We start from the raw sequence: 13,120 nt of genomic DNA, 5'->3' as shown, positions 1-13,120 counted from the left end.
GACCTGAGATAAGAAGAGTGGACATCTACATGAAGGGTGTACACTCGACGTACTTAGATTTGGTAAACTTTGTATGTTATATTATGAATTATGTTATAAGCTATGATATGAATTATATTATGAATTATGTTAGGAATTAAGTTATGAATTGTGTTATAAGCTATGCTATGGATTATATTATGAGTTATGTTATGAGTTATGTATTGAATTATGTTATGAGTTATGTTATGAGTTACATTATGAATTATGTTATGACTTATGAGTTGTGTTATGAGTGATGCATGTTGTGTGTGACTGTGATATGTGTGAATATGATGTATGCCTATGTGGCATGCTTATGTTGTGAAAATACATGCTTACGTTAATTCGTGCTTGATTGCACAACTGGCCAGAACGACACCAGTAAAGGGTCGGAACGAAACCGGTAATACATTTTATGGTTTGAATATGTTACACTATGATATGTTATGTTACACTATGATTATTTTATGCTATGATTACGTTATGCTATGGTTAGGATATGTTAGGATAAGAAATATTATGCTATGATTATGTTACGATATGATATGGTTGGTTATGGAACTTTGTATGTTAAAGTATCGACTACGATTGGTTTATGTTTTAGTTTATGATGATATGAATTAGTTTATGATTTATGTTTTATGTTTTATGTCTTATGTTGTTGGGCTTTGAGAATTGTGTCTTATACAGCTCTTCTTGCTTGGCGTTATCTCATGGGTACTCTGTGTTGCAGGTAAATGCAAAAGTGTAGTTGATGAGGCGATGAGTTGAAACAAGCTCGGTCAGATGTGCGCATGTCGTGATTAGTTGACCTGGGGGTCAAAGGGGTTGCTACTTATGCATAATTATAAAGTCTTTAAATCATGGTTATATGTTGGGTCTTAAAACTTGTATTTTTACTTACGATAAGCATGTAAATGATGGTTTATTTTAAACAATGAGATCTCAAGTTGCATATTTTATAAAAGATGTTTAACTCACGATTGTTTTCAAATGAGTTTCGATAAATGTTTGTTTTCTTTAAGAAATTCATGTAAGCATTAATTTACTTAAATTGGAGTATTTGGTAAATTAATGAGTTTTAAATCGGGGTCATTACAATATGAGCAAGAGAATGAACTAATTCATTCACAGTTCTAGGACAATGAACAAAACAAATATAAGAGAAGTCGTGACCTTTTTGTTTTGAGCATGTACAAATGATAATTTTTTAATTAGTTACCAGGATGGGCATGTGTCCTGGCACGTGATTAGTAAAATAATTTGGTAAAAATAATTGAGAAGATTTACTTATTTAGATTAAAATATTGATCTAATTAGTATAATAAGAAATCGAATTAAATTTGTACTCTTTCAAGAAAAGAGAAAAGTTTTGGGCCTGTTCGGTAAACTTTTTTTTAAACAGTTTTCTAATTAAATCATTAAAAATATGATAAAAAAATTAAGAAACACGTTCGGTAAAACATTTTTACTTTTATTTTTTAAAAATTTTAATAAAATTTCTAAAATTTTGAAAACAACATTTTATCACTTTTAAAAATTAATATTTTTTTTCAGATTGTTCTTTCTCACTTTCTCACGTTATTAGGGTTCAACCTCCTCCATGTTCAGCCTCTTCCATGGCTCTTCTTGCCCTCCATGACCTCCTCTCTTCCACATGTGAGTTCTCATTCTCTTCTCCTTTACTATTTCTCTCACTTTCTCACGTTATTGGATTTTTGCCAGAATTTTTTGATTTTTTTGGTTTATGTGATGGGTATATTTGGATTTCTTTTCTGGAAAGATGCTTGGGTGAATAGTTAAATAGATCAGAAACCAATCGATGATTTCCTGTTTCTTTGCCTGCTTGTTTGAATTTGGCCTCTATCTTGGTTCTCACCACACCCTGCTCAGCCACTGTATCCTCTTGTGTTACATGGTGCTTCTTCTCCATCACTGTTGAAGGCTGTCACTCTTATGCGTGTGCTTCTTCTTCTTAACCTCATTTTTCTTTTTCTTTTTTTCAATTGCCTTCTCATCTGGTTTTTGACATCTCTTGTCTGATATGCTTCCTTGCACTACATTGTACCGTGTGGTGTACGTGATTAAATTTTTGGGTTCATAATGCTTTGTTAATTTATAATATACATTTGTTGTACTCTAGTATTAAAACTCTCTGACTTGTTCTGAAACCTTTTGCCTGTTCCAATAGGACAAGGGACTTGTTCTAAAGGGTTTGGCTCTTGTCATTGGATTCACTTCTTGCCCAACTATCTCTTTCTTCTTTTAGTTTTATTTTATTTATTTATGAACCAGGATTAGGAATTTAAGGTAGAGTTTTGATCTGGGTTTTGAAAAAGATTGAGTATTGCTGTGTTATATATGAGATTCTGGCCTGTTGGTCAGCCTCAATCGACGTAGATTAATGTATTAATTGCTTTTTTTTATTAGAGTTAGAGGCCTCAGATAAGCCATATAGACTTAGTATAACTTGGGCTAAGCTTAATTGCTTTCTGTTCAAACTAGTATAATACTATCTAACAAGATTTGTTCTGTTCAAACTAGTATAATCTGACAATGTTCTTACTGAATTTTATGAGTTCTCTCTAATAACCATCTAATTGTCTTTATATTTGTTGCTAAATTGCAATAAGTTGCGTTAAAAACTATTTTTAATGTTATTAGTATTTAGAAGTCAAGATTTTTTGTTGTTGTTATAGTTTGGAAAATGTTTTATATGTGTATATATATATTTAGATGCATGAGTTAGTAATATTAATTGCATCTAAGTTTATGCTCCCTAACTTGTGACTTATTGCATGTTACAGTTAATTTTTTTTCAGTTTGTATTTATTTGCAAGTTTTGTACTAATATTTGGTTATATTGTCTTGTTCAGACATTTCTCGTATCTGATATGTTTCCTTGCACTGCATTGTACTGTGTGATGTACTTGTTTAGTAACCTGTATTTTAGAGTAAATACATGTTTAAACCTTTATAATGAATTATCACATTAGCATCATGATAGTTCATCACTAATAGCAGCTTTTGTGCTATGTACTCTATCTGAAGCATTATTCACCTGAAAAGGAGACAATAGTAGAACATATAAGATAGTTTCTAATAATTATGGAATCTATAAATTTACTTTAAAAAAAATCAAAAAGAACTTTTCACCTCTTTTTCCCAATCAGTGTATATTGTTAGAATAGCAAGACACAATGCTTGCATGATTAAGGCCACTATGATTCCAATCCAAAGCCCCTGCGAAACACATTTGATTTGAGCATTGTACATTTTTCATATTCTCTTTCACCATAACAGATACCAAACTGTGTAGCTATATATCAAAATATCAGGATGACTTTACCTTCCCACCAATGTGGAAAACAAAGACTAGAACTATGGCCACAGGTATGTCCATAAGATAATAAGCTGCCAAATTAGCAAAAGCACCAATCTTTTGCCTCCCAGAGCCTCTAACACTGCCTGAAATTATCATCACAAATTTTTTGGAACCTTTCGTCACAATGGCAAGACTTGGTAGAAATGAACTATTTTTTGAGAAAATTGTAATGCCAATGGGTGTATGTATTATGTTGAAATTTTTAAATGAAAGGACATGAGAAAACATCTACACATTATCTTGGTTAGTAAGGTAGGAATTTGATTGTAATTAGATGGCCGTGTACATTTAGTTCTTTTTTGTATCAATTTCTAGGTACATTTGTATTATCTTGGGAGGAAGGACCCAATATTATCTTGGCCATGTAATTTTTTGAATACATTGTTGTAATGCTTGATTTTCAATCTCAATGTCAGCTTATTTTGTCACGACTACTCTTTGCCCTTTGTTAATTCATACAACTAGATTTTGATTTGCCCTTTGTTTTTGTTGGTTTTGCATTCTTAACTTTGACTACTGCAATAGGTTTTGATTTCCCTTATTGTAATGTATGTGTTCAAGACTAATTACAGATTGAATTTTCTTGTTAATTCATACAATTGGATTTTGATTTGCCCTTTGTTTTTGTTGGTTTTGCATTCTTAACTTTGACTACTACAATAGGTTCTGATTTTCCTTATTACAATGTATATGTTCAAGACTAATTACAGATTGAGTTTACTTGTTAATTAATACACGTTGATGATCTAAGCCTAGTTAAATAGTTTTGCATATCTTTGACTTTGTCAATTTAATGCACTGACTGACTACTCAAATAATATATTATCTTGAATCAAGCCTTTTCTTTTCTTTTCAACATATAGTGTAGTGCACCAATTTTTTTTTTAATTTATTAAAATTTTGTGATTTATTTTATTTAAGTGTTAAGTGTGATGAATTGTTTTATTTAAATGTTGTTTATTTTATTAGTTGTTGTTTGTTTTATTTGATTGTTTGTTATTTTATTTAATTGTTAGAATTGTTTGTAGAATATTTTTGTGAAATTACTTGTTAAATGATAAATATTTATTTTTATTTTAAAATGTGATTATGTGAGGTTTGATTGAATGCACTATGGTGCATGGTAGATAGTGATGCACCCTAGTGATTTAGTGTGTGCAAGTGCATGGTATCATGATGCACATGTGTAGAATTTTCTACACATTTTATAGTTTCCATATATTAGATTTAATTGATTAATTTAATTAAAAAAAATAAAATAAGAAGGGGAAAGGGAGGTGGACGGCATTGAGTGAGAAAAATAAAATGGCATTATTCCTTTTATTTTTCTCAATCAAATAAACTAAAATTTTGGAAGATCAAAGCTATTATGGGTAAGGGAATTTTGACATTTTTATTATTTAAAATCCTCTTTATTATAATGGATTTTAGGCTTAATTAGATGAGTAGATTGGGAAAACTTACCATTTATCTTGGTGAGGCTTTATGAGGGAATTAAGATTAAAAGGAAGGAAAAGAAGAAAGAGAGGTCATTTTCAAGCTTTTTGTCGTGACCTAGAGAGAAGATAGAGAGAGAGAGAGAGTGGCGAGCTAGAGAGAGAGAGGGGAAAGGGCTGCCATTTTCTAGAGAGAAGGAAGAAGAAAAAAAAAAAAGAAAGAGAATGAGAAGAAGAAGAGGGTTTCGAAAACCCTAGGTATGTTCTATCTATTGGTGTTTTGAATATTTGAATTAGAGTCTTCTCCTCTTCTCTAATCTAAGAATATTTTGTGGTTTCTTTCTTTGGTTGTATGGTGTTCGAAAATCCTCTATAGGTGACAAAGTTTTTCTTGCTAGAGTATTCTTGATTCAACAATCAAGAAAGGTAATGGTTTTTCTTAACCTATATTAGTTTGATGAGTCTATCCTTGATGTTGATTTTGGTGGTGTTTAATGGTCTGGTTATTATAGGTTGGTGATGAGGTGGTTATGTTTGGTTTTATTTCTCATGAAAAGAATATGGTTTGTTAAAAAGGCTCATGGGAATGTTTGAGAGAATATGTGTTTGATGAGATTTATATGAAGGTTGTATTTTATGTTTATGTTGCTATGATTATTTTAGACCATTGATTTATGTAAAAATAATGTCTTGAAAGATTTAATCAACCTAATAATTTTAAGAAAATAAATAATGGTAAACAAAGCTTGTTACAAGTCTATTAATTTTAAAACGATAGAAGTAAGACGCGAAGAATTATCATTTTTAAACGCCACAATTATGCAACGTTCCCACGTATGCATGTTACATGCAGATTCACTTTTACGTCCAAAATTATGTCTATTATTCAACCATGTAGTTTTTATAGAAAGATCATGCATGCAAAGTAGGTAAAATGAGTATTATTCTTTTTATGACCTTATGTGTAATTAAGTATATTTGTATGTTGTGTGTAACTCTTATTATGTGTGCATGGCCCATGCACACATGAGTTGTATGAAAGGGAAAAATAGTAATTATATGAAGCTAAGAAATGTCGTTTTGATTATGGTATAGGCTCGTTGAGAAGTTGTGTTTTACTTAGCTTGGACCTGAGGTAAGGAAGTTAGATAGAATTTATGAATGTTATATTATGAATGGTAAGACTGTTGTGTGAATGAAATGTTATGAATTATGAATGCCATAATGTGATGATATGTTGGCTTGTATGAATGTTGTATGATATGAATGGATGTTAGCGTGATGAACGCGACACATCAAAATGGGTTGCTAAGGATAAAGAAGACGTAACCCGAGTTACTAAGGATGCGAAGACGTAACTCCATGGGCGGACGCGCCGAGGTTATTCAAGGACTAGAGACTCTTGTTTACCTCAAAGGGTGGCATGGACAAGTTAGCGGGCCATGTTCACAAGGAATTGTGTATGAATGTGTTATGATGTCTGGTTATGGTTATGATTATGTTATGATGTTTGGTGATATTTATGATTCTGTTATGATGTTATGATATCTATGATATGATGGTGGTAATATGTTTACGTTTATGATATTGATGCCAATCTTACAATGATGCTATGATGTATAAAGATGAACGATAGTGTTTGTAAATTGTTGTATCTTACTTGCTTGTTGTTTGTACTTCCTTACTGGGCTTTTAGCTCACCCCCTTACTTTCCTTTCCAGGTAGCAAATAGGTTTCTCCATGGCACGCGTGGTGATGTGGGAAGTTCTATCGTCTTGGTGTGTATGGCGTGGGGCATCCTATGGACGAAAAACGATCACTTAAAGACGACATTTTAATAATGTTATTTTTATGAGACTTTTTAAACTTATCAGTGGGACTTAAATTATTGGTTGTTTTTTTTTGGAACTTTGCATAAAAAACTCATATTTTCTTTTAAAACTATTGGGCCCAACTTGCATGTTTTAAGCAAGAACCCACTAAAACCTTTATAATAAGTGGCTTTCCTTTAAAAACCAACGAAATGTGAATGTTTCATTAAGTACTAGTTTAGGACGTTTTTACATATAGCAAGTATTGCAGTGAAGCTATTATAGTGGACAAACTAAAAGCTTTTTCTCTTTTCCACAAAAATTCTTTTTGCCTCTTTTCTTTCCTTCCAGTCCTAATTATTATACAGCTCCTCTTTTTCTGTGCTTTTCTCTTCTTTTTCCCATCCCTCATCTGCATATTTCCCTTCAAATCCCTTTTATTCCATATATCCCTAGAATGTTTATGCATCATCAATTCATAATCTGAAACTTATATGATGTTTTTGCTTCTGTCAGTTGCTTTTTTATAAGTTTAAATAAAGTAAACCAATCAAGTAATAAGTTTAAAGAGACATACATGTTTACGGTCTTAAACCTCAAATGTTTTCAAGTTAAACAAAACAACAAATAACTAAAGAAAGCTAGTGATAAAGTATCATTATTTTCCATGACAGATATACTGAAGTTATATGTATTGTCCAACTGTAAGAAATTTCTGAGAGAATGCAAAGAATTGATCTCAAAATTGAACAATGATTTTTTACATCTATAATTTAGACAACATAACATGTGGACATCCGACTCATACAACAATACAGCTCTAGTCAAAGTTAGCGACTCATATATGTGTAGGGATGTTCTAGCTGCCAATGTTTTGTAGACTTAGAATAATATATACAATTACAATTGAAATTTTTTATTCACTGTGTGTGTAAATATTATGCTTATGAATGAAATCTATTTGGAAAGTTTAATATGTTTAAATTATGTTTTAAACATGCCTCTGCAATGTTGTTTGTATTATGATTTTTAAGAATGATTTTTTTATTTTTGTTGTGTTTATTTTAAATATTTTATCTTGTTTGTTCTTGATCTGGTTAGTTTCTGGTGTTATTTTTGGATAGCAAATATATGACATAAATCTAGTTTCTTATTGTTGTTCTTGAAATGGTTGTTTCTTTAGGAATAGTCTTGTATTTGCATTTAGAATTCTTATTGAATCTTTAGGTCTTACCTAGATGGCAGGTGTTGATAATGAAGTTCTTATTATTGAGAATAATGATGAGGCTTCTGTTTGGACTCAAAAGCATGAAGAAATTTTCATTGAACTTATGGAAGAAGAAGTTTTAAAGGGAAATAAGAATACCACAACCTTTACAAAATCAATCATGGAAATATATAAAGGAAGAGCTTTGTGCACGAGCAAAAAGAAATTATAGTGATATGCAACTAAGGAAAAAATACAATCAATTAAAGCAAAAGCATAAGGATTTTAAGTCTTTACTGAAAGAGACTGGTATGGGATACAATGCAGTGACTGGAGAAGTTAGTGCGACAGATAAAGTTTGGGATAAAATTATTCGGGTAAAAATTATTTATAATGGATTTTATGCTTGTTTTATTTTAATAGGTATTAGTATATTTTATCAATATAATTTCATTTTATGTAGGTTAACAAGTCTGCTCAAATATTTAGAAAGAAACGTTGTAAGTTTTATGAGAAATTATGCACTATCTTTGGTGATACTACTGCAACTGGTTCCAATGCTCATCCTTCAACTTGAAGTCCTTCTAATGATGGAGATAATAATGATGATGATGAAACGTCGATAAGTCCTACTAGGAATGAAGAAAGTGGTTTTGATGAGGATGGTAGCATAAGAAAAGCTAAATCAACAACCACTTCAAACTCTCGATCAGTAAAAAGAGCAATGTTCTCATCAGCTTTGGCAGATGCACTGGCAACATATAATGAAATTGCAAAGTGATAGATAGAATTGATAGAGAGATCAATGGCAACATCTGCATCACATTACTTATTGGATGAGAGTGTTGAAGCTCTTAATCAAATTGATGGAATTAGTGGAGAAGTATACGCAAAAGCTATTGAGAAGTTTGAGAACGAGGTGTCTAGAGCATTGTTTCTAAAGATGCCAGAGCATAGAAGAATAGATTGGTTGCTGAATTTGAAGTGAAAAAGTTTAGACTTTGTTTAGCTATGAACAAGATGACTTTATTTAGCTATTAACTTTGTTTAGCTATTGACTGGATGACTTTGTTTAGCTATTGACTGGATGACTTAATTTTGCTATTGATTGGATGACTTGTTAGCTATTGACTGTATGACTTTGTTTATCTATTGACTGGATGACTTGTTTATCTATTGAGTGTTTACATATTTTTATATATTGAATGTAAAATTTAAAAGTTTTTTCTACTATCAGGATAAAATGTCTTTAAACGTTGCTTGGTTCAACAAGGATAATTTACTGGACGATTCAGATGATGAGTTTGGAGAGATTTTGCTATATTTTGCTTGCGAAGAATATAATCAATTATATCTATCTAAGCAACCTTGTAGAAATTCAGCTCTTTCAGGCCATGAATACGTTATGGAAGTGTTGCACGGACATTGGAATAGGTGTTATGATTTGTTCAGAATGAACAAAGATGTCTTCAAACTATTTTGTGGTGTTCTAAAGGAAATTTTTTTATTGAAGAACTCACGATATCTGTCTGTTGAAGAACAAGTGGCTATGTTCTTATTTGTGATTGGCCATAATGAACGACATTGTGTGGTTGTTGAACGATTTCAGCACTTCACCTCAACCACATCTCATTATTTTAGGAAGGTTTTGAAGACAATTTGTCGTCTATCCAAAGAACTAATTACTCCACCTTCATTTGATGTAACTCCTCCACAAATTTGATTCGATCCACGATACTATCCATTTTTTAAGGTACAAAAATTTGAATTATTATTTTTCCTTTCTTTTCAATATTCAATAAAAAAATTATAATTATTTATTTTGTATTTTAGAATTGTGTTGGAGCTATAGATGGGATTCATATCTCTGCGCATGTTCCAATTGATGAAAAAAATATCATATCGAGGTTGGAAAGTGGATACAACTCAGAACGTTATGTGTGTATGTTCATTTGACATGAAGTTTACATACGTTGTCCCTGGATGAGAAGGATCAGCTAATGATGCACGAATTCTTCTAGAATGTGCCACAAACCCAGATTATGGATTTCCAATGCCGCCCCAAGGTAAGTATTTATCAAACTTATTATGTTGATTGACATTATTTTATATTAAATATCTATAAGTAAAAACTAACATAAATTATCATTGGACCAGGAAAATATTATCTTGTTGATTCTGGCTATACAAACATGCCTGGTTTTCTTTCGCCATATCGAGGGGAAAGGTATCATTTGGGCCAGTACATAGATCTTAATCCCATAGGCAAAAAAGAGCTTTTCAATTATCGACACTCTTCCTTGAGAAATGTCATTGAGCGGTGTTTCAGCGTGTTGAAGGCTCGCTTTCCAATCCTAAAACAAATGCCTTCATATGATCTAAGAATACAAAAGTACATTGTCATTGCTTGCTGTGGGATTCACAATTTTATAAAGACAAATGCAGAAGCAGATGTATATTTTGATGGAGGGGAAGGAAATTCTGAAGTATAGGCCACTATTTTACAAAGCATGGATGGAACTTTGACTGATAGTGTAGTGTTTAGTATTTCTAGAACTCATATACGTGAAATGGCTCATGTTCGTGATGAAATTGCTGATCATATATGGAGAGCTAGTCGACAATAGTGAGATTGAGTAAAGATATTAGTTGATTGTTATGACTCGTTTAATACTTTACTTTAAGTTTGGACAATTATCAGTTCATACGTTTTTATTTTACTATGTAAACTTTCTTGATTTTGTGTTATCTCGTGGATAGATATTAAAGTTTTGAAATTTGAGATTACTTGAATATTATTAATATGATCTTTTTTTACTATAATTTTCTTATTTTTTATTTTAAAATAATAAATAGTGGTCACAAAAAATATTTTTATTTTTTAGTTTAGAAAATGAAAATAAAAATAAAATTTCAAAAAAAATATTTACCAAATAAGTTTTTTATTTTTTATTTTTTTAAACAAAAAATAAAAATAAAAGTTACCAAACACATTTTTATTTAAAAAAACAGAAAACAAAAATGGTTACCAAACGCCTTTTTATTTTATAAAAATCAAAAAACATAAAACAACAATATTTTTTTATTTTTGAGTTAAAAAAATTTAAAAACAAAAATTTTACCAAACACAACATTTATCTTGCTTCTAATAGTTTTGAGATTAATCTAATTGTTCATCGTTGTAGAGCTAACGAATGTCTATATTCTAAATTCCCTTATATTCGAAAATGAGAAAGATTTAGTGATAAATTTTAGGTTTTATCATATGGTAAAGATGTTGATAATGAAATGGATCAATTAGGAGATATTTTCATAAGAATACCTACAACAAACTTTATTTACAAAAAATACTTTACTAAAAATAATACCCAAAAAATAACTTCAAAACTAAAATAATTATAAAAATCACCTATCTTATACAAAAAAAAATACTCTTTACATACCTTTAATATAAAAAATAAAAAAATTCATAAAAAAAAAGTGAAAATTTTGACAACTCAAAGTGGAAAAGAAAGGAGAAATCTCACTAGCCGAAATTTTCCATTTTTTTTTTTTGGTTTTTCAAAAGCATCCTTTTGGTTGCTTATTTTATAATTTGTTAAATACAAAGCCCAAGTGATTTTTTACATTGAGGTGTAAAATCCTAAAACGACTTCACATAATGAATGTGTGAAATTTGAGATTTTGTTGTAAGCTTTTAATAATTGTTTTTTTTTTGTCTAAATTGGTAGAATGAGATATTTAAGCATCCCAAAAAAGTTTGGAAACATTTAGAGTTGTCTAAGATTGATTCTAAGCAAGTTGACCAAACTTAGTAGCGATGCATTGTCTCTACTTCACCCGCAACTTCAAAAGCCATAAATTGTACAACATGCTACATGTTGCCTGCTATAGAGCGGCATGTCACCTGACAAGCAATGTATCGCCTCATAGATGGTGATAGTTGCCTGCCCTTATACGGGCATGGACGCTTTTTGCTCCAAATTTATAGTTTAAAGAATAAATATGACTTTTTACCCTGAACTATTACCATTTCACATCGTGCCCCTCGAATTATTTGGCCTGCTAATTTTTTTTCAAACTATTCACGTTACTGAAACATGAGACTTCCGTCTATTTTTGTTCACCAAAAAAATGACGTGGCACTTTAGGTGATGGTGTGTCATTGCCTCGTATATAATTTAAAGAATAAATAAGATTTTTGCCTCAAACTATTACCACTGTCAAATCATGCCCCCTGAATTTTGAAATTTTGAAATTTTAAAATTAAACAAAATTTCAAATATTAAAAAAAATTGGATGATGAGAAAAAATTAATAAATTAAAAAAATCATTAAACAAAAAATCCATTTAAATCAAATTAAATCTTTCAAAATTTTAAAAAGAAAAATTGATAAGAACAAAAGTATATTAAAATTTAAGTGAAGTATGAAAATGAAGAGTTTGATGGTGCGAAAGTATATCAAGTATGATTAACATTATGAGAGAGATTATATCAATTAATTTTAGTTATTTGTTATGGTGATCAACGATTTCATTGGTGACGACAATAGACTCCAAAGGGTCAAGAATGCGGAAACAAAACTACAGCAAGTTCTAACTCCTGTTGGCATGAAGTGTACCAAGGGATTTTCGACGCATGCTCCGAAATCGCAGGGGACGACAATGAGAAGAGGAATAGACTTCTTGTGTTGGCCAATTTCAATATTGTGTGTTTTTTGGATAACAGTGGATCTCTTTGCTTGAATACAACATTTACAATAGATAAGTTCGCGCTTTTATTGTATTTCATTTTATTGCAATGATAAAATTTAGTTTTTGTTTTATTATTTTTTTTAATGTAATATTTGTTTGTTTGTTGTTTTGTTTTGTTTTGTAGGTTGCTTTACAATTATACAAGTCGAATGTGTGTCCTTAGGAGTAGCACTGGATTGGAGTATTTCTCTTGGCCTTTCATTGTACATGTTGAGACAGGTTATTTGGTAGCTGTGACTGCTTTCTCTAAGAGATCATCATTTTTCAACGACTTAAGGTTTTTGTTAGAGGATATAGCAAGTTTGTTGTCCAAATTTTCAAAAGTATCATTGATTCATGGTCGTCGTACAACCAATAAAGTTGTTTATGGATTCCTAGTGCATAATCTTTGGGGTGGATGATGATAGATGCACTCTCATATTACACACTTTTTACATTCACATAGCTTGCCAAGTCAGCCATATTTTAAGAGAATTTATTAATTTGAATGTAATACCATAATTTT

At 30.7% G+C, this 13,120-nt stretch overlaps 2 protein-coding genes across 2 annotated transcripts; one reads left to right on the top strand and one right to left on the bottom strand.

Annotated features, from left to right (window-relative positions):
• Positions 1 to 2,961: 2,961 nt before the first annotated feature.
• LOC133789736 (protein DETOXIFICATION 15-like) lies at positions 2,962 to 3,519 on the bottom strand. The gene is made up of 3 exons (XM_062227497.1): positions 3,371 to 3,519; positions 3,178 to 3,264; positions 2,962 to 3,082 (listed from the first exon to the last, which is right to left on the bottom strand). Exons 1-3 carry the CDS (start codon positions 3,500 to 3,502, stop codon positions 3,020 to 3,022), a joined length of 282 nt encoding a protein of 93 aa, XP_062083481.1. The 5' UTR covers positions 3,503 to 3,519; the 3' UTR covers positions 2,962 to 3,019.
• Positions 3,520 to 8,665: 5,146 nt separating this feature from the next.
• Positions 8,666 to 10,352, top strand: LOC133791874 (uncharacterized). The gene is made up of 5 exons (XM_062229781.1): positions 8,666 to 8,779; positions 9,098 to 9,562; positions 9,694 to 9,793; positions 9,852 to 9,926; positions 10,018 to 10,352. Exons 1-5 carry the CDS (start codon positions 8,666 to 8,668, stop codon positions 10,350 to 10,352), a joined length of 1,089 nt encoding a protein of 362 aa, XP_062085765.1.
• Positions 10,353 to 13,120: the final 2,768 nt, after the last annotated feature.

The sequence above is a fragment of the Humulus lupulus genome, chromosome 7 (genome assembly GCF_963169125.1).
Source record: "Humulus lupulus chromosome 7, drHumLupu1.1, whole genome shotgun sequence".
NCBI classification, from domain to species: Eukaryota; Viridiplantae; Streptophyta; class Magnoliopsida; order Rosales; family Cannabaceae; genus Humulus; species Humulus lupulus.
Note: the sequence above shows the minus strand (reverse complement) of the source record. Positions and strands in the feature narration are given on the sequence as shown.

Excerpts from the sequence above, each read along its gene's own strand:
- LOC133789736 (XM_062227497.1), bottom strand. The coding sequence starts at position 3,502 with ATGATAATTTCAGGCAGTGTTAGAGGCTCTGGGAGGCAAAAGATTGGT. Across the intron at positions 3,265-3,370 it reads TTTTCCACATTGGTGGGAAG|GGGCTTTGGATTGGAATCAT; the intron begins GTAAAGTCATCC and ends TGTGTTTCGCAG. Across the intron at positions 3,083-3,177 it reads ACACTGATTGGGAAAAAGAG|GTGAATAATGCTTCAGATAG; the intron begins GTGAAAAGTTCT and ends TCTCCTTTTCAG.
- LOC133791874 (XM_062229781.1), top strand. The coding sequence starts at position 8,666 with ATGGCAACATCTGCATCACATTACTTATTGGATGAGAGTGTTGAAGCT. Across the intron at positions 9,563-9,693 it reads TTACTCCACCTTCATTTGAT|AATTGTGTTGGAGCTATAGA; the intron begins GTAACTCCTCCA and ends TTTGTATTTTAG. Across the intron at positions 9,927-10,017 it reads ATTTCCAATGCCGCCCCAAG|GAAAATATTATCTTGTTGAT; the intron begins GTAAGTATTTAT and ends TCATTGGACCAG.